The following is a 27,109-nucleotide window of genomic DNA, read 5'->3' as shown; positions in this document are numbered from 1 at the left end:
ATGCATACCTGTTTTTTTCTTGTTTTTAACAGAAAATGGTACAACATAAATTACCACAATATTAAATGTTGATTTTTATACTACTCTATCTAAATAGATATGTTTAAAAAAAGCATGTCGAGGTTGTTTAGCAGCCAGGAGCCTGCGGGCCTATCTAGGAGTCTTGTGATACATTATCAGTGGAATGAAGGCAAACAGATAAGGTGCAGAGATTATGTTAAGGGGTGCTGTTTACCTCCAGAGATAAAAAGCAGAGTGCTAACATGGCCCTGCTGGGGTGGGACAATCCCCGTGCATAGTAGCTGAAAGCAACGGGGGAAAAAAACAAAAAAAACATCCAGCAGCACCTTGAAATAAACTTGTTTGAGAATGGATGGCGCTAAATCAGCCCCGCCCTTCAGACTGAATCCCCCCCGGACTGTGTAAATAAGCCATCAATAGTCACATAATGGTTACACTGGCCAGGACAAATGAAGACGCAGGGTGCTGCCTGGGCTGCTGCTGCCGACTGTAATTGCAATCTTTCAGACGGGAAATGGCAAATTGCTCCTCTCATCATTAACAAGCAGCTAAGACAGAAAACAGACATGCAAGCCTGCAAACATAATTATAATGACACACTGCGAGGCAGAGAGGAACCGCTATGGAACACATCTGGGGCTTTCATGAGACCACTGGAGACAGGTCTGCCGAGGCTCTGCACTGGGCTTCTTCCCCTCGCATGTGTGGCTGTTTAAATTCAGATTCCATCGAGTGATGTGCGCCGTGTTTACCTAGCAACGGCATGGCAGACTTACTTGTGCAGGCCACAGACGGAGGGTCGGAGAGGGCTCGGTAGTAGCCGTCCTCGCAGTCACAGCGCCAGGAGCCCTCACGGTCGTTCAAGCTGTGCGCCGGACAGCGAGAGCACTGGAGGTCCTGGGAGGAAGACTTGTAGAAACCTCGACCGCACGCTGCACAGGGACGACAACAAAACAACAGAATAAGAACAAGACAGTGAATATAGTCAAAACCTGCTCCAAAATGATTGTTGTGAAACAAAAAGAATTTAAATTATTTTTGTAATCAACAAATCTTGCGTAAAGCAACGAGCATTTTGTCTTCTTCAGAGGGAATTTTCTCTGTTGCCATCAAGACGTCGTTAGATTTGACCTGCTTTTAAAACTAATGGCCACTCTAACGCTTTTATCCCTTCTGCAATTTGACTTTTAAATGGATGAACTCTGTGCTGTTATGCAATTATGTGTGTGTGTTGTCTGGAGCTGCTCTTAACTAACTGCCCCTTGTAGAATTAATAAAGTTATTGAATTGAACAAAGAGAGGAGGACAAAGACAAAAAAAACAAAGTTATAAACCCTGTTTGCACATACAGTATTATGTGGGGATCTCATATCATGTATCAGTTCCCCCCACATATCAGCATCATGACATTTGCTTAAATGAGTGGCGTGATCACTTTTATAATTTGTCATAATGTTTTTTGAAAAACTTTGAGACCCATTCAAATAATGAATTGACGAGGGATTTTCCCTTTAAAATGACTCACATGATTGATTCATTATTGTTATGTATTATTACATGATATTATTATATAACAGAATATAAAATATGTAACTTTTTACCAAAAATCAAGTTTCCCTCATGTCCCATTAATCTTCTTGCAGAGTTCACCACAGTTTTCATAAACCAGGATCGTCTGGTGGCGAGGACAGAAAACAACGAATCCGCCAATATTCATTTCAACATAAGCCCTTTCACGTTTTTGAAAAGGATCCCATACATTGTGACCAAGACATGTACTATGCAGTCCCTAAGCTGTCAGTAATGGGTTAATACGGCCATGCTGGTATCAAAACATTTCAATGATAGCCACCCTACCCTTCACCAGAAATTCAAGAGATATAGCTGAGATTCTCACAGAGGTTTTAAGCCCGGTTCACACAGCCAGATATTCTCCGATGATCTCAGCAGTCATTACAACTCCCAGAAAGCCTCCAGGTGATATTAGTCCTGTGCAAAGACAGTCTGCAAGAGTCGTCACTTCAAGCCTGGATTCCCATCATGTAGAGGGCATGACAGAACAAAGCCTTGTGTATTTGACTCAACCTGCCCCCCCAGGCATCATCAAGTACACTGAGCCACCAAAACCAGGGTTTCTGCCAAGTCAAATTTAAAGCTTTATAAGACCATTATGAATGATATTTAAGACCTTTATCACAACACCAACTGAGCTCTAAATTCAGTTTTTTTTCATTCCCCATAGCTGAAGAATAATGTCTGTGGTAAACCTGAAAGAGACTCGCGCCAATAACACCAAAGCTGATTGGCTGCAATAGAAGTTACATGTTGGTCTCATTTGTAGTTATAATACAGGGACATTATATTTGGACTAGCAAAGAAAGAAATACAACACCACGGAAACATTTAAAAAAGAGAGCATTAGAGGTAGCGTTGCATGGATGGAGGAGAATTTAAAATAATATAAGACCTAGAATGCAATACTTGTATTTACGACTTTTTAAATAAAGCCTAAAATTTAGATTTAGACATTTTGGATTTTTTAAGACCCTGTGGAAACCCTGAGAAGGCATCACAAATCTCACGTGGAGGCATTTGCCTGGGACAAACTGCAGCCTGTCACTCCTGGAGGTAAATAACCAGGCTATTTTTATTCAGATGAATCCTCGGGTCAGGAAAGAGGTCCGACGTGTTTATAACGAGTCCTATCTCTGAGAGGAAACATTCTCCAGTGGAGCAAAGAGATAAGCAGACGAATCGAGCACAAGCACACGGCCATTTCAACATTTTACCTTTGACCGAGGCGGTAAACAAACCTGATAGACTCATCGCTGTCTGTGTGCGGAGGTTTAACAAATAACACTCTTACGCCCAAATTACTCACCCAGCCAACATTTCTCTAAAGTTACACATGCAGGGTTTTTCCTGCATAGAGGAATTTTTACCAGTGCCAAAATGATAAGAATTAGGCGCTAATCTCAGTTTTATCTCCAGAGTCAGGCTGTACCGGACTCTCATGGTGTTTGTTTTTATGGTAGTATTTAATGGGGGGGGCAGTAGCTCAGCCTGTAGGGAGTTGGGCTTGGAACCGGAGGGCCGCCGGTTTAAGTCCCCATATGGACCAAGTTACGGAGTGTGGACTGGTAGCTGGAGAGATGCCAGTTCACCTCCTGGGCACTGCCAATGTCCTCTTGAGCAAGGCACCATACAATAAAAAGTATTACAAAATATCAATACTACTTTTTTTAACCAATTGGCGTTTCATTTACTACAGCGTAAAATACATTTTCATGTATCAAATTGTGAGAAATTAGAGGAATATGCATAGCTTTCTGTCAAATGAGCTAACAAAGACTCATCCCCCCCAAAGGCTCATTCTGGGCCCTATTTTAATGATCGAAGTGCACGGCATGAAGTGCCTGGCGCAGGTGCGTTTAGGGCGTGTACGAAACCACTTTTGCTGAATAAAGGGTCTGTGCACCGGGCGCATGGTTCAAAAGGGTTGACCTTAGTGTCTTCATTAATCAGAGGTGTGTTTTGGACGTAACATGCAATCAACCAATCAGAGATCATCTCCCATTCCCTTTAAAAGCCAGGCGTGTTTGGACCTTGGAGCATTGCTGTTATGATGGAGGATTTGCTGAGCAGGAAGGAGAGATGTTCAGGAGAAGAAACTGATCTGCTCGTGCATGAAGTGAAAGCGCACGAGCAGATCATATATGGCCGAGCACTATGCCACCAAAACTCCACGAGGTGAAGCAGGCGTGGGAGATGGCGTGAAATGCTGCGTTATTGACTTCAGACCAGGTTTTTGTTGGTCAATGGCGCGATCACTTTCTGCTGCCTTTAAGATAGCAAAATGCCAAGAATGCACCTGACCACACCTCCCTGCAAGACCAGCACGCCCATGACGTTAAACCTCGTGGGCGCTGGATGGGAAACTGACAACTGCGTCGGTCTTAAACTAGCAAAGACACTTGTGTTTTGCACTGCGCTGCGCCGGGTGTAAGATAGAGTCAAGAAAAACCCTGAAATGATTCCCACTAATGGCAAATACACCAATGCAAATACCTCAGTTTGAATCCCATGCACGTGTCATGTTAATATTTAAACTCCAGTAAAGAGTCAAATGGAGGTGTGGGCCTCGGAGTGGACTAATCCACAGTGACCGGCTGAGAGAGCAAAGCAGAGCTAAGCCTGGTGAAAAGCTGCAATCCAGGCCGCATGATTTCTTCAATCTGCAAGAAATCTATACTGCTGTGAATAGCTCTGCATACAGACTATCGTATTATACAAAAAAAATGCATTTTTCATGAGCCACTGGGGGAAATGAGCAATGGCTGTCATACTAGGTCTCCCCCATTACAGATGTGGGTTCTGCTATTTCTTTATTTCCTTTTTCTTGTATTGGCCACCACCTCCTGTGACAGGTCCGGAATGGGAAGGATAGAGGCATCTTGAGGAGGAGGCCGGGGCTCAGGGTATCCCTGTTTCAGCTACATGAAAGCCCTGTCATTCTCCATTTATCGCGCTGCCACAGCCTCGTGAAAAAATAGACCCCAAGACAAGATTTAATCTCTAATCTTTCTTTACCTTTTCCGAGCCGGTAATTGAAAACAGAGGCGCGAGGAGGCTGCGAGTGAGCGGCGGGTCTCCAATGCTGACCAGGCGAAACATATACACCGAGTCTACAAGCGCTGACTCGTCACATTTAGCTGCTTTTTACTGTACGTTCACTTCTGATGAGCGGTAACACTTGACAAAGAGCAAAGAACAGCCGTGTATCTGATACGCCGTGTAAACACTCCCCCCATGGATGTGGATAATGACAGTGAAGGGCTTCTCCTGCAGGTTGAAGGGTGTCTCCATCCTGTTTAAGACCACGCTTTTCTCCCACCATGTCACGCTGTTTAAACACTCTGATAAGCCAGCGCGTCTATTTGCCTTTGGGTTTCTGAGAGCTCATCTGCTGGGTGGCCTGTGTGCGGAGGGCGGAGGCCATCTCCCACCACGGCCACCTCTCTGACATACAACAGCATCCACAGGCCAGATTAAGACGAGCACATGGCCAGGAGGGGGAAGGCTTCCGAAAGTCAACTCAACTTTACTGGATCATTTATTACCACTTATCTCCTATTTCCACAGCTGGAGATAGATACACTCTAAGAAATAAATCCATAAAATAACAAAGTTCTGGCAGCTCATTACCCGGACTTTGTACCGTAATTAAAAACAGAAATGTTGTGTGGAGCTACATTAAAAATACAGAGCATTTTCTGTTATTTAAAATTATCTCAATGTTCAATTCAATTCAATGTTCTTGTCACTGACACAATGTGCAGGCAGCATACGTAACGAAATGTAGGTCGTAGTCTCCGTGCTCCAACAAACAGTGCACATACAAAGCTGCTCAGTAAACTTCTGAAATGAAATCTGTTCGAATCCAACGCTTTGAAGACTTTTTGGGGGCGCTTTTGACTCTCGCTAATCCAAGTGCTGGTTAATAATGAACTATAACGGCGTTGTAAATAGCTAAGTTAACTACATCAATTACTACGTTAAGTTGTCGGAGCAAAGATAAAGGTCCCATAATGCAATTCAAAATGTAAAAATGGAAATACAACTGTGAACCACGTTCTACGGACAATTTCGGTTAAAATATACAGTCATACAACTGTTAATACTCAGATATTTCTTAGAGAGCATTAGAAAGGTTCCGATACCGATACCAGTATCTAAAAGCCTCCGATACTGCCTATACTGTATGTATTTTTGAACACGCTGGTATCGGATCAGCACTTGTATCGGCCGATACGCAAGATCAGGTATCTGAATCAGTATCAGGAAAGAACGAAAGATTTCGGAACATCTTGTGCTTTTTCTCCCTTTATACCAATTCCAATAGCCAGGCTCAGGGTACCGGCTGATACCGTGTACCTGTGCTCTTTCCCCTAAATTTAACAGCTGTAAACATGTCTGTAATACACAGATACAGATCATCCATCACACGCTAAACAGCATAGCTCTCCACAGTGTGTTTAAACTCCAGCTGGTAAAGGCTTTTGTTATGTACTGTAGGTCTTTGTTTACTGAACCATTCTCCTTTATCAAGCTCTGATGACTATGTAACAAACAGCAATATTCTCCATTCAATGTTTTAAAACCACCTCCAAAAATGTCTAAATTAAGTTCTAGAAAACCATTATGGAATAAATCTTTGCAGTTTTTTTAATTATTTGTCAGGGACCATGTAGCAAAACATTACTCTCACACCAAGAGATGCTTTTTTTTTACCAGATTTAGCTACAAGTTAAGTATCTAAATGCCTAGTTCCTGGGCAGGTAGACCCATGTTAGCTAAACATGAATGTCATTTTCAACAGTTTCACTGCAGAGGCATATTACTACCATCAGATCAGAATGCATTTCTGGCAAAGCACATGCAGGCCGTGGCGTAGTATCAGAAGTAGCTTTATACATCACAGGGTTTGTCCTGCATAGAGGAATTTTGGCGACCCCCCAAAAAAGTTTTAGCCAGCCCCAAGCACCAAAATGATAAGAATTGAGAATAAAAATAGCAATTCAAATCCTCTTTAAACGTGTTAAAGAGCAATTTACCAAACAACTGTTGAACAAGCAGAACATAAACTTGAATATGATCGCTAATCTCAGTTTTATGGTCCAGAGTCAGCCTGTACCAGACGCTCACGTTGATTTATTTAAATATGAATATTTATTTTGTTAATTGGGGTTTTATTTACTCAAGCATAATATATTTTTTTTTTTTATCAAATGGTCAGAAATAGCAGGTAACTGCATAGATTTCTGCCAAATAAGGAAACACAGACTCATTTCCTTTACTGTACGCAAACTGAGGTGCTTCCTGCCTCATGTAGTATTTTGGTTCTATCACTATCAGATAATATAATAACACAAATACACATTCTATTAAGTAAACAATGCCTCTTTATTATCATGAAACATATTTTCCAGCTATGAACGTGTATAGGCTCAAGTGGCAAAAACGATTGAAATAATAATCAAAATATATAGTCTGACCAATAATCACTTATATAATTACAATTTGGCATATCTTAACAAAATCAACAATTACCATCATACCTCTTAGGACCTTAGCTAATGGTAGCAATTAAATGCGGTTAAACAAAGAAACCGCAATTATATAAAAAAAAAAGAAAAAAAGAAGACAATTTTGTAATAATTGTTGCAGGCCTGTCTCTCGCCCCATAAGACTTGTTGCCATGTCGGCAGTTATGGCAACACTGAACTTACCGAACTGTAAAAAATAACAGCCCTGTTTTAATAATCTGGACTTGCCCTTTAAGTCAAGCTCACTAGTGGAAACCAGTTCATTTTCCATACTTTTCCCAGCAAAAGCATATGTGTTTATCAGTATGTCCGACTGGGTTCGGCACCCGGAAATGTTTACAGAAGCAACAAGGCGGCAAATGAGGCCACAAAAATCCAATCCCTGTATGACACAGGCAACTAAGTGTTTCTGCAGCTCTCCCCACCACTGGCAGTGCATTGAGTGACAAGTACAAACACAGCCGTCCCGGCCCAGCATTCCTGTCCCACAGCGGCAGCACAGCGCACACTGACTCGCTGTTGGCCACTTTCCCTTCCCGGCACCAGAGGCCGAAGAGACACCCTGAGTCTAAGACACCGAGATGGGATGATAGTGAGTGAGAGGCTCTTTGTCAACTCTCCCCTTAGCAACATGTTCCTTCTGAGTGGAAAATATCTACAAAAGCAATTACACCAAGTCTCATCCAGTAGCCTTTTAAACTGACAAAATGAGTGACACCTTACTGGCAAAACACTGACTCACAAACATGTTAAAACACTGTACAAAACCCCAGACTCTTCCCTCCTTGACTGGATGTGTAATTCACTGTACACTTGTAAGGATGTATGAGAATGACTCGTTGAAAAAAAAGGGCCCATTTCCAAGGGCGTAACTTTGAGTTCAACATCGGGGGGGTTGAGATCGCCAACTCTCTAGGGAGGTCCCGGGACATGTCTGCATGTATTGAGAAAAGCGACAAAATCATCGAAAAAAATTGTCGAAAAAGAATAGAAAAAGGTGACAAAAAGTCAGAAAAAGCAGCAGAAACACTGAAAAAAAACGGTAAAAATGTTGGGAAAAGCGACAAAAAGTGTCTCGATTACACCCCCCCGTAAATTACGCCTAAGCCCATTTCTGTAAGTCTGGTCCTCTTCTGGCGTAGATAAAGGAAGGCTAATGGTTTGTGCTTGTTGAAACGAGCACGTTAAATAAGCTCCGCGGCAGACACAACACAGGTCGGCTTATTTACAACGCTGAGAAATGAGTCAGTCCTTAGAGAAGAGGGTTGAGGTTAGGTAGAGAGGGGAAAAAGTACAAGTCCTACATCCTCAGCAGGCTACAGAGCCAGCATCTGTAATTTCTCTACCAGTGGTCAAGCACTTTCATTCAGTGATGTGTGTGTGTGTGTGTGTGTGTGTGTGTGTGTGTGTGTGTGTGTGTGTGTGTGTGTGGGGGGGGTACGCTGCAGTCAGCAGTTTTAAACAGAGAGAGGAATAGAAGCCGGAGAAAAGGAGAGATCCTCCGAGTAGTGGGATAGAGATAATCAAACTCTCCTGTGACTATAGTGCCTCAATCACAGCACACACTGGCCCCGAGAATAAAACAAAGTCTCCTTATCTTATGCAGACATGCATACACAAAAAAAAGGGGGGAAACAGATTTCTCTATTTTTCTAAGATCTCGGTTTATTTCTTTTCCCTTCCGAGCTGAGCTTCTTAACATTCTTGAATTTCATCCAATTTGTCTCACGCTTTGGCAGTGTCATGACACTCTGGGTGACGGACAGGGAGAGAGAGAGAGGCGATGACTCTTTATGCGACAGTCTGACATATCTCTTCCTGGCCAAAATAGAAAATAATTATTTCCCTTGTCTGGGGGGGGTGACGCCATGGCACTTGGTTAATCTTGTTCCTTTTGCCGACAGATGGGATTCCACATTTGCCCTTTTTCATTTTCCGTTTAGTTTTCTGGCTTTCTATTGACTTGCTGGGGCTGGTTAGTAAAGTCAAATGCAAACAGAAATACATCGTTGGCATCAATATTCCAAAAAGTATCGAACCTGATCAAATCAGATAAAGAATCAGATGAGGAGTCAGATTCTGACCAAGCAGTTAATACTACGTTGGGTGTCTGCATAGACGGATGTGTTCACATGGGTCAACGCATTCTCATGAACGGGTTTGTATGATATTGTATGAAAAGTTATGCACACTAAAATGTAGGATATCATACAATTTGGCGGAAAATACGGTTAAGTTTAAGAAACAAAAAGTGAGCATTATGCTGCGACGAAAGTTGAGTTTGGGCACCAAAACGACTAGTTAAGTTTAGGAAAGAGATCGAGGTTTGGATTAAAACACTCCCAAGGAACACACATTTCCTGGGTGAAAGTCTTTAGTTTTCCCCGGGAAGCGAACTCCACTTTCTGGCTTGAAAGTCCTTTGTGTTAACGGCCATCCATCCACCCCGACCGAGCCGCAGCCTTCCATATAGTGCACACAGCAAAAAAGAACGTGGAAATCATACGAATTATAGTGCTTAACTTTTCGTAGCTTTTCAAACACATGGTTCATGAGAACAGGCTGCATGGGTAGATGTGGTCGTATATTATGGGCTGCAAAGATATTGAAGCGGACCCTCGTGAGCAGATGAAACATGTACACTTTGGGACTTGTGGCTATGTGAATGTGGAAAGTAAAGTATCAAATCAGTATTGCATTGGTGCCGGCATCCTGTCTTGAGAAACTGGAAACTGATCTTCCTTGCATGCTTACAACCCACAAATCCAATCACGGTCACAACCCTTAGTACTACTGAACACGAAGCTGGTCAGTTGGTCCAAACAGGCCAGCTGGGATATTGAGTTTCTCCCCATTTGTCTCAATATTGCTGACTTACAGTGAGCTGCACTGTGGGAATGTGGGAGATTCCCTCACTCGACCAACAGAGCCAGGGTGAGAGTGACTAGTGTGGGCCCTTCTGTCTCAACAGTCCCAGCATGATGAGTCCTGTCAGGCCTGGGCCTCCCCCCCCCCACCCCTTCTCCAGCTGCCCTCCCGTCTGGCCTGATTATGTGTTAAATCCGCCCGTGTGTCAGGATGGATGGAAAGAATGCGCGCGGAAGGGAGCCGAGCGGGGTGGTGGAGACCCGGAGAGAGCAGCCTGGAGATAGCACCCCATTAGAGTGATAAAAGAGGCAGAGGGAGGAGAGCAGCCGACAGGACCAACATGCAGGCCCCCGCTGCTGATGAATGCCAGGTGGAACAGGTCAAGCGTGATAAAGAAAACAGTTTATTTTCTTATTTGAAAAAAAAAAAATCCATTGCTTTCCATAAAGCGCTCGCCATGACTGCTGCCGCTCCGATAGGGAAATGTCTTTCAGAATATCAACTGTAAACACAGGCCTGGTACGATGGGAGCCTGTCACCTGTGGTTAATACCAGTAGGTTTCCTGCCACTGTCTTTTCCTTTCGATGCATGATTCTGACATCCAATGCTGAGCCGGTCTCTATGCATACCTCGGAACAGAACTGCGTATCCTTTGAAATGTTCCAATATCTGTTTTATCGATATTCTGCTGCTGACTACAGAGAGTTTTAGCACTGATTTAGATTTTTGCGATACCTTATGACGTTTATTTTCTAGCTGAGTAATATCCACTTGGTGAGAAATAGCTGTTGGTGAGCCTTTACTTTAGACTATTTCAATTGACAAAATATATATATTTTTTTCATTTAACAAAATAAGGCAAGCTTCTCAGACGCAAGGCTGAATTAGCGACCGTGCAGAGCAGGCGACTGCCCCGGGCCCTCAGACCTCCAGGAGAGCCACAAAGCTCCAGATTTGGTGTCAACTAGTTTGTGCTAATTTGGGAATTCAATTTAATTCAATTTAATTCATAGTGTCATATCATGACAGAAGTTATCTCAGGACAATTTACAGATGGAGTAGGTCTAGACCACACTCTATATAATATGGGATATGTACACTGAAGCACAATTAGGGTGACCAGACATCTCAAAATTGTTCGAAAGTTAGATTAAACCTGAGTTATGATTAGTTATAGTATAATAAAACATTAAATAATGATTGTTTTGACTACGGACTGTTATGTCCGTAGTCTACTGAAATTATGGCTGTTGTAGTTTTTTTTAGCCGTGTACAGTAGTGCCACTAATTGATCAACAACCACGCATAGCGGTGCCGCATAGCTTGTTGAGTTAAAACTTGTGGAGGGAAATTAAGCCATCCATCACTGACATGGAGCCCAGTGTCCCGGGACATCAAGCCAAAATTCAAAACTGTTACTGCAGCTACTGAGAGGAGAGGGGAGGGGAATACCTGTGGATCATTGCTGCCTCACGAGAAGTCTGCAGGAAATACTTTGGTGACTCGAACAGAGGGGAAGCAGATATTATACACTTTAGTGTTGAGTTTTGACTTTCACATGTTTGTGTTACTTTTCAGTGTAATATACTGGAGGCCACGCCCACTAGGGCAACAAGCCTTTTTCTCCCTAAAACTTGTGGGATCGATTTTATTACACTGCCATCCATTGTTAATACTGTCATAAACATTCTCTGGCAGCGATTTCAAAATGCCCCGTGCCTAGCTGGATGTTCAGACAGCCATGAAATGCTATTTTAAAAACCCAACTCCTTGCTTCAGGTTTTACTTTCAGGGCATGCGATTATGACCATGACCGTGCATTACGACTATAGAGAAGGATGTCAATAGCTCACACAGAGCTTATTTCTTATGCATTAATGTAGCCTGGGGCCAACGTGTGTTGCTCTGATTAGATGTGACTTATGTTCTTTGCCTCAATAAATAGGCTAGTAGACTTTGAAGTGGACATTCATCAGGCTCTGTTTACTGGCATTTTATGCATGCTAGACTATGGCTGCATCTCTTTTATGTACTAAACCCTGTGGTGTTTTCCCCTACAATGTAACAGGCAGTACATCTTGTGAGTAATTTCAGCGCAACACAGGCAGGCAGACCTGGGGAAAAAATCCGAGCCAAGTGTATTTCTTCCACTTAAAAAGCCAAAGGACAGCTCAATTGATCTCATCTTGCAGGTGATGTGTGGACCTTTGTAGCTGAAAAGGTTTTTGTAGAAATCATGTGCACCTTGAAGGCAGACATGAGTTATTTATTAAGCTGCTGCAGTGTCGGCTGACATTTTGTTTGTACCTTTGCATCGTCTAAACTGTATTCAGAGTATTCTAATATGCTTCAGCATTCTTGTGGTTTATACTTTTGAATTTTTCATATCCAAACAAAGGAAGCAGCAAGTGTTTCTTGCGGGCCCATTGCTGCTCTATAAAGAAAGAGATGCTCGGCGGCTGGGTTTTTCGCCGGCAGACATCTTAATCTCTCACCTGTGAGAGGCGAGGCGCCTATCCAGCTCTGGGAAACAGTGGCAGATCCCACAAAGAAAAAGAACTGAAGCTGTGCTGAAAATCTCTTCACGGGACAGAGATAGAGTTTCAATGTCAAACTCCTTTCCAAACAAGTTCATTTTGAACACCAGCGCCTCCCGCTTCGGAGGAATAAGGGAACCAATATGGCTACAATAAAGCCAAAAAAGAAGTCAGATGAAAAGGACATGAGTTTAAACAGATAAATAATAAGTCATATTGTGCCGGTTCCTCCCTTCACCCCACACATACTTGGAATGGCTGTATCTGGCTGCTGCTACACTGCACACATAGAGACAAGCAACCCATTCATCCGAGGTACCTGTGCTTAGCGGGAGATAAGTAGCTTTCCATGGGAAACAAAGCAAGATTAGCATTCCCTTACAGCGTGTTGGAGGGCGTGCAGCTTTGCCCTCTGAGCGGGGTTGCTTGGTTGTTCACAGAACAGATCAAAGCCACACACTGATTAAGTTATACTCAAATTTAAGCTAATGCTCCTGCTACGGTGCTAAGTCATGCTACAGCCACTCCAAAGTTTAACTTTAAAGTGGGACAGTTTGGAATGAAAAGGCAAACTAATGAACACTTTATCAGGTCCAAGTCCAGAATACTGTCACTTGCAGTAATATACTGTATATGTATTTGAATTTATACTGTGAAACAAGTTACTTTAGCCCTGCTGACCATAGTCAGTTTCAAGGAGTCATTCAAAACAAAGTGTATTCCAGTGGTGGAATGTAACTAAGTACATTTACTCCAGTACTGTTCTTAAGTCCAGATGTTGAGGTACTTTTCTTTTCATGCCACTTTCTACTTCTACTCTACTATATTTCAGAGAGAAATATTGTACTTTTTACTCCACTACATTCATCTGTTACAGCTTTAGTTACTAGTTACTTTACACATTAAGATTCCTGCACACAAAACACATGTAGTTAATAAAATCTGATGTTTGATTCTAAAGTAAACTAGCCAACAATATAACGACTACAAGTCCAGCTGAGAGGATCAGACCATTAAACACACAGCTGTTTGGATCCTTTACACTTTCTTTACTTTGAATACTTTAACTACATTTTGCTGTAAGTAACATTTACAATGCAGGGCTTTTGGCGTTTTTCAATGACATGGTACCTGCTCGACTCACCTCGACTCTACTCGCCTTTTTTGGTTTTTCATTCTGATAAAAAGTCCCTGGTACCTGTTAACAGGTACTTTATTTAGTATCATCTCCGTGGAGGTTCCCAGTGAGCTGAGGTGATACCAAAAGGTGACGCGAAAACCTGCAGACTACTGATTGGTCGGAGAGAATCGTCACTGATCACTGCATCATCATTGCTATAGCGACAGACGGGGGTGTCCTGAACAAACCTGACATTTTTAAATAGTTTAGCCAGCTGTGTTTTTTTTCTGCCTCCAGCTTCTTCTGAAACTAAATGTGTCTTCTAGCAAACAACCACATGCCGAAAATCAAAAACAACACACCTTCGACGTTCTGTGTGTGTGTCGTGTTAGGTCATGGCAGTTTCCTGCGGCATCGCTATGACGACCAGCCATGCTCGGCTCGCGGTAATAAATATGCAATGGAAAAAGGAGGACAGGGCACCGCGGCCGAGTCGAGCCGAGCTGAGTAGAACTGGTACTAGCAGTGGGTAAGCACCTTACTGTAACAGAGTATTTTTCTAGTGTGGTATTAGTACTTTTACTGAAGTAAAGGATGTGTACACTGCCATCGCTGGTATTTTCTCACTTATCTTAGTCAGAAAGTATTGAGAGACAGGCCAGAGTTGGTTTTGGTCTTTTCATATGATAACACAATAATGTCAATCTTATTTACACTTTCATTTTGAGGATACATCTTAGAGTTGGACTATCAAACAAAGGCAGCTACAAAGGTTTTGGTTGAAATATAAAGGAGGAAGTAATATGAGCTCACAGAAGACAACTGCTTCATGTGTATTAGAGTCGCTGCTGACAGCAATTCAAATGGCAAACAACAAACAGGAACAGCTGTTTTCTCTTTCAGCTCTCCTGCTGATTTACTGCATGGATTCGGAGGTGGAAAATAGGGTGCATTTTTAAGATTAAAGCCATCATCAGTGAATGTTCAGCCTCTCACTGGGCCTGAGCAGGAGCTGTATGTCGAGTCTGTGCACAGTCCTCCTAAGAGCTCTCTGCTTCTTTAAGCTATCATACGCAGTGAGCTTTTTGAAATGGATTCTCGGTGACATGGAAAATGTCCCTTTCTAATCGCTTTTTGTTTAGTTCATTTAACACACATGAAAATAGCCGAGAGGGCCCTTAAGGCCAGCCAGGCGGCTACCTTTAATGAATCAAGTGGTCAGCTGTGCTAAAAAGACACCGCCGATGAGGGGAGGACTCTGCATTCAGGGGATGAAAGCAGCGGGTCCAAAGGTCTGGCCCATCCAGAGCCCCGGCCAAATCGCCACTGGAAATGTCCCCAGTCAGCAACTGAGCATTATCTCTGAATTTTGCCAATGCCTACCAACCCTACTGACCCAGCCCCCCCCCTCCCCCCCCCCCATCTATCCCTAGATCTGTAACAGAAAGGAATGGAACAATGTCAAACTATCTGCTGGTCTCTGCTGTGGTCTGGTCCCCGGTCCACCGCTCTGGACACCAGCTTGGCCTCAGATGCCCATGAGATCTGGACTGCTCTTAAAGGGTCCGTTCATCCAAATGTAAAAAAAGGAATTTACCTTTAGTAATGTCAAGCTATGCAGATATTCTAGATGGGTAGATGGAGAACTTGTAATGGGCATTTGTTGCTATTTTCTGACATTTTATAAAACAAACAGTTAATCAAATGGTGTAGAAAAATCACTGGCAGGTGACTACATGATTAAAATCATAATTAGATGAGCCCTAAAGTAATTATTAGCACAGTCTGGTTATGCAAACATTGGATACCTCCTGTTTTGCCGAGTTGTCTTCATTTGAACATAGAAATCTCTGGAAGAAACAGCTGAATTTCCTGCAACATCAAAGTGCTGCTTCCTCTGCTTTGGATGTAGGTGGAGAAAAAAACGTGAAGTTATGTAACAAGTTATTGATTCTCCTCTTAAAGGAAGATTGAAGTAAGAGCCAGTGGTCTGAAGTGTCCCAGAGGAGCAGCTCCACTGACAACAGGGCCATCCCTGCTGCCAGACCCCGGGCCCAGCCACATATCACTTTCACCTTAATGCCACGGGGACCCAACACAGAACACCAGAGACATTGTCTTCTGACATGGAGTTCGCCTGTCTGATCACATCCCTCTCAAGCAGTCAGCAGGCAAGCAATTGCAAAAAAGACATCTGTGCCACAGTTTGGATAACTAAAAAGGGCAACAGCTTAGAACTGCGAGAGGTATGGAAGCGAGGATCGATGGAGATGTCTAAACCTGTTAGTGCAAGTGGAGATGAGGGCCGGCACACCGGGGGGGGGGATCTTTTGTCATGCAGGGAGAGGGGGCCGGAGAGGTGACTCTTCTGGCGATCAGGGGTCAACTGCTGCGATCATCCATCTTCCTCCTTGACAGTGTCCTGTCAGCCGGGGCGCTCATGTTACTAAACACAACAGGCAGGCCTCCATTGTGGCGCTGCACTGGTCTGCAGCCATGTGTAAATGAAGTTAATATTCCCTGACCTTATGCATGGTCACATGCGGACCACTGCGTCACCTTGGAAATAACGCTATCTGAGGCAAAGTTGCACAGGGGTCAACAAAGTCTCTTACCAGTATAGCCGGCCATGTGCCTTTGTTTGTGTGAGAATGAGGACTGTTTACTCGGATTCTGTCTATTCATGTGATGCAGCAAGGGGCCTCAAATTTAGACAGGGGCAGGTCAGATTCCAAGACCTGGATACTGATTAGTCATCACTCCCCTGTTTGTTTCATGCTGAAATGAAATAGCATTTAGTGGTTGGGACAATTTGCATCTAAAATAACACTTTTTTTTTCAGAGAAATAACTATGTCCAAGCAGAACACACGCACACATACTTCTCAAAGCAGCACAAAGAACTCTACCCAGAAATATCAGCAAATTCTGATTTGCAATTGAGGGTAAATGTCAATAAATCTGCATAAAAATCCTCAAAAACATTTGCTCCTTTCTGCAGATCTTACCAAAAAAATCATCAAATTTAGACTTTTTCAGTATGAAAAGTAATCCAGTTGATTATTATCTTGCAGCAATTTTTTGAAAAGGACTAAGGCAAAGAAAGTCCTATCTACATGGTCTTATGTCCTTGCATCACTCTCCTCTTTCCATTCACGGATGTTGCCCTGTGTTGAAAATCTATCGCAAACAATTTCAAATTGCGTAAAACTCTAATGTAAGAGGACTGCATTTACTATTAACATAGTACAGGATCCATTCACACACATTCAGACACTGTGGCCAACCTTCTGATTGGTAGTGGACCGCTCTACCACCTGAGCCACAGCCGCCCTGGTACCACTGACATGCACAATCCCACTGAGAACTACTGCATTCAGCCAGGCTGTCTTTTCCTTCAGGGCAGCACATCAGTGGACTACAGTACCACAATCAATAAGAGAGTCCTCATCATATCACTCATTTAAGTCAAATGCAAAAAAAAAAAAGGCTAGTCACAAGGCAAATATTTTTATTTTTTTTATTGTCTGGTTTATAGGCTATATTGGTGGTTTTTTTGTTTTTTTTTTAACTACAATGAAATGATTGTGGATATAAGACAAGAATGTAATATGATTTTATCTAGTGCACATGTATTTATATTTGCATTTAATGTCATGCTCATGTTAGGATGCCTATCATTGCTTTTAAAGGAGCCTATTGTAACATGTGGCCAGGGACTGCAGATGACAACTAGCCTTTTGGCTAATTCTGGCATATTTACAGAAATGTTATAATAATAGTAATATGCACTGTCCCTGACAAATAAAGATTCAATTAAATGAAATTAAACAAACCAAAAGGTTACTAGTATTTGGGAAATACTCACATGAGATTTGTTTTTGATGATCCTAATAGTGTTTTCTCAACAAGGTTTGTGCACCGACAAAGTCGAGTGGACCGAGCTTTTCCATCGGCTGTTTGATATTCATGTATGCATGAGTCGCTTATCGAGGTGAGAGACAAACCCATTAGCAGCGACCAGACACCGGCAGCCTCACTTCTCGCTGCCTAGATCCTGGGTTTTTAGATCTATCTTTACCTCAGTGGGATATCTATAAACCTGGAAACCAGTTGAAGCCAGTAATTAGTCAGGACAGGTATTTTGTTTTCTTGCCTTTTGTTTCAGCATATGCCTTGGTGCAGTTCGTATGGATGTAACTTTGAGACAAGTGTTTACCAAGGCAAACGACTTTGTGAATGGAAGTTTATTTCTTTTTTGCATGTAAAATGAGCCTTTTGTATTTCATGTGACACGTTGACAGGGAAGCCGGATCCTACAGAAAGCACTGCGGGCACCAGCTCAAGCAAAAAAGAAAAAAAAAAACCTTCTTCTTGCTTTTACTTCTCATCTGGAGGTGTATATTTAAAAGAGGGCACTATGCTGGGGAAGTCAAATAAATACGTTTTATTACGGCTTGCCAAAATCACGATTTGAAACACTCGGCCTTCCCTTAATGTTCTGAGGAAGAGACTGTGGTTTAGTTTTTAGTAATGAGAAAAGATAAGATCAGACCAGCAGAAGTGCACAGTGATATCTTCTGATCATAAAGACAACTCAACATCTCCCTTTTTTATTGTAATTTGAAAAACCATTGTTCTCTCTGCTGCAGAAACTTGCTATCAAAATCACAAGTACTTTGTTTTGTCCACTACATACAGCGTATAGAGCACAGAGACGATGTAAGAAATCACTATGGTAAAGACAGTTCAAGCTACTTTTGGGACAGGGGGTGCAGCAAGGAAGGGAATAATTATGCTTTATCACAAAATACAGACTCAACAAATACAAACTCTTGAAATACTGAACATTAAAATCAGAGATATGTGATCCAGAACAAAAATGACTGTTAGTTGGAACCCTAATAATTCTGAACACCCAAATAAAACTCAGTAATAAACATGTTTTTATAAATTAATTATTTAAATAATCTATGATATTTTCTGAGCAACTTTTCAAATGTGAATATTTTCCGTTTTTCTTGGTTGGACCAAGCATTCCGAGAAGTCGCCGCGGTTTAGGAAATGTCACTATTTGCTAAACCAAACAATTCATTGAGTTATCAAGACAATAGTTGATATATTGATCAATAATGAAATCCATGTCAAACTGAAGCTGCAACAATTGTTGTGTTTTTTAATTGTTTAGTCTGTGAAAAATCAGGAAATAATAATAAAAAAATACCCATCACCAGAACCCAAGCAGATGTCTTCAAAAGTCTAAAAAACAGTCCAAAAAAACCCAACATATTCCATTTATGATGGTATAAAACAGAGAAAAGCAGCAAATCCAACATTCCAGAGAATGTAACCATAGGGTGTTAGCATTTTACTTAATATATGACATAAAGGATTTATCTAAACAAATCTCACATCTCAGAGTCCTCCTCTAAGTGATCAGTTTTAGGGCACTGACATCTGTATTGGTATTAGCATCCTGAGCAGAGAATAGCACATCTGTGCGTCTGCCTGCTACCTGCCAGGCCCGAGACAACGCAGGGGAAAAGCCCTCGGCTGTGGAAGAATGCTACTATTCACACTGGCAGTGACAGGATGAGTCCCATCCATCACCAATTTATTTCAATCCTGAGTGATTTAGGTCCATTTTGGTCTCTTGTGGATTCGGCGCACACCTGTCATTTACATAATTAAGCTCTGGAGCAGTTTGTAAAAAAGACATCCATTTGGTGAATTAAATTCACACCTTATCAATCAGGGGAGCATCAAGATGTATGAGGACCTGCTGACTCTTGGCTTCCTGGCTTCATTTGAAATGCTAAATGCAGCTTTTTCTGCAGGGCCTGGAGCTGGGCCTGGCTGCCCTGGCCGCCTGCTGGCTTCCATACACGTTAGCTGTCATGGTCAGCCCCCAACTGCTCAGTCCCTTCCCTCGGGGGGCTCAATCATCAATCAGTCTCCAACTAACTTCTGTCCAACTCCCTGACAGTCAAGATGGATGGTGCCAGCGTCTACAGGATGCCGTATCCTCTCATTAATTCTCTTGTTAGCATGCAGCGATAGCAGCGAGATAGAGCCCGTTTTATCTGTTTTCCACCCAGATAGAGGCCTCTCCCTTTTCTGGTCGAGGGTCAACAGTTAATCATTTCTCAGCCACTGGTTACTTAGTACCACAATGATGTGATGTGTCAAAATCGGACAACATACATTCCCGGGATTGAGCGAAACAAAGACGCCAATGTCCTCCCACAAGGGCCCTCTCTCTGTCTAAACGACTCGGTGGCTCCACTGCCACCAGTAGCCAGCGCTAAACAAGACCAGCGGATGAATGGGAGGCTATTTTCCCAACACGCACTTCTTCGCAAAATGAAGCCCTGCGCAGGCTGCGGGGACACTTCAACTGGCCTTTTTCAACACCCATTACACTGAGAGAAGTGAACGCAGCAGGCGGAGAAGAAGAGTGACATTTACTGCCAAAGATTGCCACACAAAGAGTTAAAGAGAGACAGGGGGGGGGATAGGGCTGAAAGACAAGGGGTCCCTCTTCGCTGACGGTGATGAATGAGTGGATCACAACACGTTTCGGGGGAGGCCTTTGCAGCCACAGAGGGGGCTCCTCAAGTGACATGACTGACAGCTCAACTTGCTCACTCCACCTGCACCCGCCCTCCGGCTGAATATTTTACTGGGCGGCCATGTTATAATCATAGCACACTACAGATACTGGAAAAAGCCAGTGAAGGACTGTCTCAAGGCATCAGCATGCTTCAAAAGATTCAACGGCGTCTGAAACTCTCTGCCGCCACACCTCTCCAGTGTTGGAATTTGGGAGGGTGAGTCTGACAAGTCCATTTGATTTCCAAAATGATTCCATGAGAATATGTAGATCAAATCGACAGCAAATATGCTTGAACAGTTCAATGCAAATGTGCTTAAATGTGCCGGATAATATAACAGCATCTGAAACCTGCTCTCCAATGATGTAATCAGGGGGTTTGCCATAACCTTTGTAATTTTCCCAAACCGACAGTCTGACAATTAAACCCACTGTATGCAGCAGTTGGCGGAGATGTGAAAGTAGGATGGGTTTGAACTAATGTCTCAAGTTCCCTTTTTATATTTCTCACAATTTATGTAGAAACGAGTGCAACATCAAGAATGAAAGTGTGCACCGTTACCCCAATTTGTGCAATTCATCTTCCCACTCTCGATGACGGCAGGCTTTTCACCCACGTCCTCCAGTTTGCCCATTCAAAACACTTTTGCCCTAGTGTTAGAAGTACGAGTTAGTTTGAAGCATCCTGATCCCTTTATACTACAGGTGCAGCATCACCCTGAGGCACCATTATAAAATATGTATTTTCACACTACTAAGACAAGCTAGTCCAACGTCCAAATGCCAGGGTTTCACATTTTTAACAGTCACAGCCACTTGGACTTATTGCTCTGCTGTTCAGCTGATAGAAAACACTGTGAACAGCTTTTAGATTGTGCTCGGGGAAACTACTGAATGGACAATTTAATGTCAGTGGAGCTGCTGAAAGAAGTGCTGATGGTGCACTGTGATTCTCATTTTATTTAGATTAACTACCCCTTAACACAAAGGCTTTGCATGCCTCAGTGGAGATAAAGCTCATAAAGGTGCAGTGTCAAGACTGGAATTTGATCCACATACGCTTGAAGGAGCCTTCTTCCTCCGACTTTAAACAACCTGCGGGTGGGTTCACCACACTGCTGTCTACATCTAGCTATTTGTTTGAGTTGAAACGTGAACACATTAATTAACAGAGAGATGCAACAGTCCCCCGTTCTGAGGGCTTTGCACCAAGAAATAATAAGCAAAGGTGGCTGAAATGACTTTGACAAGCCGGAGCTGTTGGTTGTAATGCTGCAATCGCTCTCCCTGAGGAAATAAATTGTGGGTTTTTTTTCCCACCAAAGGGCACAACTGGATCTTACATCTATGCATATTAAAACAACAGGAACAATAAAAGAGAAGCTCTGTGGGCTTGAATCAGCGATAGCCCGCTAACATTAGAGACATAGCACAACTTGAGGCGGGCTGCGCTGCTCTAAATTACATGGGCTAATACATTTCATTAACACACCTCCCTCAGTGGGTTCCCTAATGGATGACAGCGTGGCATAAAAGCTTGTCTGCCAGGGACACTAATTTGCTCTTAGACACATTCCATTCAATTATTACTGGCTGCTGCTCCTCATAAGCTGCTAAGATTGAGGTTGCCCAAAAAAAACCTTGGCTCACGAGTCAGGCCACTTCAGTTGTGTGACCTAAGTCACCCCCTTTCAATCCATAGTGATTTTTATCTTTGGAGTCAGGTGCCCACTGAAAATAATCCTCACAGAAAGCCGGCACCACAACAAGGCAAAAACCAAGCCACGGCGAGGCTGTGTTTTCCCTTCCTGTTAGGCTCCTTCATAAATAGCCTGAGGCCTAAATGCCACAGTACGACGGCTATTTGTTTCCCCTCTCTGTCAGGGTCATTAGGCCCGGCTAGAACGATACGGAGAGACTGGCCGGACTGCCTCTAGACCTATTCTTCTAGTGATTGTCTTGGCTCGTTGCCAGTAAGAAAGACAGAATCAGAGGAGTTATTATTTAATGCCTGTGTCAACAAAATCATAGCTATAAAGAGCCACAGATTTCAATTATTACACTGAGCATGTTTGGCCTCAACACTTTATCCATCTTTACTGCTGTCAAATCAGCCGCTTTTATCCCATTTGCCAACAGAACTATTCAGCCAGCGATGCCTAAAATTATCATTTACCTGCTTTGCATAATCAAATCACAAATAGATACTCCCCAGTTTATTGTGTTTTTCTCTTGGCACACCTCACGTTCCAGGACGCCCCTGACTGATTGCTAAAGATTAATTTAAGAATAAAAACTCTAATTACTAAATGAAATCACTCCTTAAAATATGTTTTGTGGCAATAAAAGGTACTCACGTTCACATGCGTCTCCTTTCTGATGAAATCCAGCTTTGCATATACATTTCCCAATGGGCACGAGCCATTCCCCTTCGGCGCTGCAGTGCATCTTGGGAGAGTTGTCGGCCTCCTCCTCGGCGTCGCTCACGCACATGCCCTCGACCTCCACCAGCGAGGAGAACTCTGATCCCGTCACCGTGTCCGGGAACGTGGCCAGGTTCTCGATGATAGACCAACACTTCTTGTAATAGACTTTGACAGAGACCAGGGCGATGCAGGCCCCGACATCCTGGAAGGCCAGGTAGAAGCCCCGCCGGGACAGGGGGCCGATGATGCGCACTTCTGTATTCAGCTTCATCTTCCTCTCGCCCAGGTCACCCTGGGTGAAGCTTTCATCTGCGGCGATCGTGTCAATTTTCACATACTGGTTCTCGCGCAGGCTCCTGCCCACCTCCGAATCTGTTTCCTGGTAATACAGGTTGAATGTCTCCTTGCACGTGCCCACCACTCCAGGTAGGCTGTTACAATCCCTCAAGGTGAACTTCAGTTCCACAAAAATTCTCTGGGCATTGCCCTTCTCTATCCAGTTAGTCCGAAGCCAGTTATTCTGATTGGGCTCCATGACTTGGCAAACCTGGTATGTGCGAATGGGAGTGTAGTTCTCATCCAAGCCGCTGATCTCTTCCCACTGAAACAAGAAGACAGACCATGGACAAAGCCATTAACAGGGTTTCTCCCAGAAAAGTTGTTTAGCCGGGTGTCTTTTTTTGACGAGGACCCGGCTGGGGCCAGTCCCAGACTGATGGCAGCATTGATGTAGAGCCCAATAGTTTCTGTGATCACAGAATCATGGACGGAATCACGAAATTGTGAATTTAAAAAAAGCTATAAGACAGATTCCATAGGGCCCTACATTAAGTCAGTGCTAAAAGCTAACTGGAGATTTGAAATATGACTATGTCTGAGCCGCCCCACTCTGTAACTGTGGTTTAAAAAAAGTCTTAAAAATACATGAAAAAATTATTCCCAGTGGCGGTGGGGGTCAATTTCGGCCATGCAATACACTGGGGAGACCCTGATTAGAGACATGACCATGTGGAATTAAGATGTGAAAGCCATCAAACCGAGATAGACATCGGATGATTGGCAATCAAACTGGAGGGGATTATTCCGTGACGACTATGACAAAGGTATATAAAATACAGTCTTTTTAGACTTTACTGTGTACAATAATCTGTAGTGAATAAAAGGAGATTAGCAGTTGTATTTTATTTTTATCGTAACATCTTTAAAGAATGATTGTGCTCAGTGTATCTGCTTCTGCTCACATTATTTATTTAAAAAGTTTCTCGCGGCCTGCTTTTAATCTGACTGGTAAATTGGAAGCGGGTTGGTTTCAGGCCTTTTGTGCTCCGAATGTCAAAACCGGGAGAGTTTAGCAGCAGAAACAGCCTTCTAGCATTCTTATTCTAGCATCTTATTATTCTTATAGCAGTCTTTCATTTTGGAAATACCGGCTTACTGATCCTTATGTATGTTTCAATACATGCCTCCTCTAAATAGTACTATTCCTATCACAGATGTGGGACATCAGAGAAAGCTGGAAGATATGGAGTACATCCGTGCGTGCGATGCAGACATAATGCAGACTTACCCCATTGGGAGGATAGGAGATCCACTCCAGATCTGTCTGCTGTGCCTTGGAGTCCAGCAGAATCACTAGTGACAGGAAAACCGAGAGGCAGGTGGTTAAATCTCACAGGGGCGCAGACCTGGGTATTACTGATAGCCACACATTGATATCTATAGGACATATGCCCGTGACCTCATTTCAGGCAGCAGCAGCTAAAGCTAAAACATTCAATCAGAGAATATACACACTGCAGTACACAGGTCCTCGTGTACGTGGGGAACTTTCTAAGGGCCAAATGAAGACACTGTCAGTGTTCATGAAGTAGAAAAAGATAGCCTTAAACGGACACGCATATTAGAATGTGTTGGGAATCATGACGCATGAGATTTTAACGCATGTATTCTATTAAATGTGGGTTTATGTTGCGCATCCGTTTATTAAAAGTCATTGTTGGAATGGAAGTTGTTGCAGCGGCTGCTGCTTCAAGTACAGTATGCTACATGTGCTTGAAGTCAGGATTATTTTTTCCCCTTATTGAACTACAGTGAAGCCGTCTAACACGCGCCTTGTCTGCCGTTTTAATCCATGAAGGGATCAGATCAAATCAGCCTGGTTTTATGTTCCGGTGTGAGAGCGTAAAGCGGCACCGCGGCTGTTTTCATAAAAAAAACTAAAAAACAGTGAAGTTGTTTAAATTGTATTTAATACCAGCGGACAGCTCCGTGGTGAGACGGGCAGCAGTCAGGACGCATTGCCGTAAAAATAATGCTCTGGTTATATTTTACAGGAGACTGTTGGAGAGACCCCGCATATATAAGCGCCGAGGATTTTAACATCCACACCGCGCTAGCTTATTACGCTGTAGTTTTAGCGAAGGAGAAAATCAAGACATGCCAGTGATTTTCTGTTTTTACGCACAACATAATTCCATTAATTTAACCAATATCCGATCAATTAAAAGTGCCAATTTTCACCCGGTTGGAGATGTTTAAACCCCCTCTTATTTTGGGTTTTTATAACCTGGACTCAATTTGACCAATTTGAGCGTTTGAAGGCAGACTACGGCTACGCATCAATCTGAAATATTCCCCCCTAAGAAACAAGAGCAGACTGTTAGAGCCGAGGCCACTTTGGAAGGAAATATAACCCTCCGAAAACTGCGCCCACATAGACGGCTCACTCATTTCCAGGGAGGCGAGACGGCTGGGACGATCGATCCGCGGATATAAGACTACCTAACGTTAGTTTGATATATTGTTTATCCATAAGGAGCAGGCTAGTTGTGCCGATAACGCACTGGCGCCGGAGGAACATAAAAACACCAGCTCCTGCCTGTAATCCGTGTTCTACGGCGTTTAACAACCGTGCGTAAAAACAGCGAGAGGTCGCTCGCTAACAGACCGGCAGACAGCGCTGTCATCCCCGCACACCGACCGCATCTCGCTGCGCTGCACACACACACAACTCCCAGCGATCAGTCATTCAAACAGCGCGTTAGATTCAAAGAGAAAATAGAAGAAAAAACGAGAAGCTGTCTGCTGTGTTTGGAAAGCTCTCTATTAATTCTGGAGGATGTTGTTCCAAATGCGATGGCATGGAAGAGAGTCCAAACTTTACGAACTTACCTTCCTTCGCATTCTGTGCTTCTCCGCTGTCTACATGACAGCATAATTGAAAGCAAAATGTAATCCACAGACACGGGATGGACCTGGAGAGCATGGTGCAGCCGCGGATTGCAATCTCGACCCGTAACTCGCTTTGCCAGCGTCGCGCGTGCTTCCCATTGACGACACGAAAGCGGCTCTATGTTCAACAATCCGCTGCTCCCCACTCAAATAGCGTCTGCTGCCGCGGGGAGGAGACTGGCGCTCCGGGGGTGTCAGTCAGCTGGACAGGCGGGGGGATTGTACAATCGGAGCGCGGGGAAGGGAACGTCATGGAGGCTGAGAGCCAATAGGCGCACGGGGGGAGATGTTTTTTGGTTTTGGGGAAATGAGCCGAGGAGGAAATGTTGTCACAACTTGGTTCAGATATTTTGGGTTTTCTTCAGGAAAAGGGCAAAGGGATGCTCTGGCACACACAAACACACACAAACGTACACACACACGCACGCTGGCATGCACGCACACACACAGACACACACACACAAACACACACACACACACACCCACACACACACGCGCACACGCACTCACGCACACACCCACACACACACACACACACACACACACACACACAGACCACAGAAGCCTGTGCCAGGAGGATTCTGGGTGGTGGAAATAGCTCCTCTGAACAACAAGGAGCTCCTCCACAGTTTTAAAGTTTGTTTCATGTTCCTGCTGTCACCTTTGAGACTTGGTTAAATGTTCATGTGTCCAATGTGACTTTTGATCAGTCTGTTTAAACTCCAGAGCCCCTTTCACACACACACACACACACACACACACACACACACACACACACACACACACACACACACACACACACACACACACATGTTTTCCACCGTTCTGAAGCAGACATTAGAAGCCTTTTTCTCTTCTTTTACTGACACATGACAAACTGCCTTTCAAAGCTCATTGCTTCCTGGTTGATACCTGGTGATCTGAAGTTTTGCATTATTTCAGTTTTATTTATTTAATTTATATTTTCAATACAGACTTTAGACATACTTCCATCCTGGTAGATAACTATGTGGAGTTGTCAGGAGGAGGAGGTAGACAGCTGTCTACGGAGGCCTCCCCATAAATAAAGCCTTTTGATTTTGTGAGTTTCTTTTATTTTAAAGGATACTATATTCTATATATATATATATATATATATATATATATATGTATATATATATATATATATATAATCCCAAAATTGTAGA

General features: G+C 43.2%; 1 protein-coding gene across 7 annotated transcripts in view; it reads right to left on the bottom strand.

The window, feature by feature from the left end:
• Positions 1-26,067, bottom strand: part of epha7 (eph receptor A7) — a 102,069-nt gene extending 76,002 nt beyond the window's left edge. For 4 of the 7 annotated variants that reach the window (XM_078273993.1, XM_078273991.1, XM_078273992.1 and 1 more), the window contains exons 1-4: positions 25,863-26,066; positions 24,259-24,323; positions 22,623-23,292; positions 798-953 (exon numbers count right to left, since the gene is read on the bottom strand). In XM_078273993.1, the coding sequence (XP_078130119.1) occupies positions 798-953; positions 22,623-23,292; positions 24,259-24,323; positions 25,863-25,956 (985 nt within the window). In that variant the 5' untranslated portion in view covers positions 25,957-26,066. Of the gene's footprint in view, positions 1-797; positions 954-22,622; positions 23,293-24,258; positions 24,324-25,862 lie in introns of all 7 variants that reach the window. The other 3 variants (XM_078273989.1, XM_078273990.1, XM_078273994.1) reach the window with 2 other exon arrangements.
• Positions 26,068-27,109: the final 1,042 nt, after the last annotated feature.

The sequence above is a fragment of the Sander vitreus genome, chromosome 18 (assembly GCF_031162955.1).
Source record: "Sander vitreus isolate 19-12246 chromosome 18, sanVit1, whole genome shotgun sequence".
NCBI lineage: Eukaryota > Metazoa > Chordata > Actinopteri > Perciformes > Percidae > Sander > Sander vitreus.
Note: the sequence above shows the minus strand (reverse complement) of the source record. Positions and strands in the feature narration are given on the sequence as shown.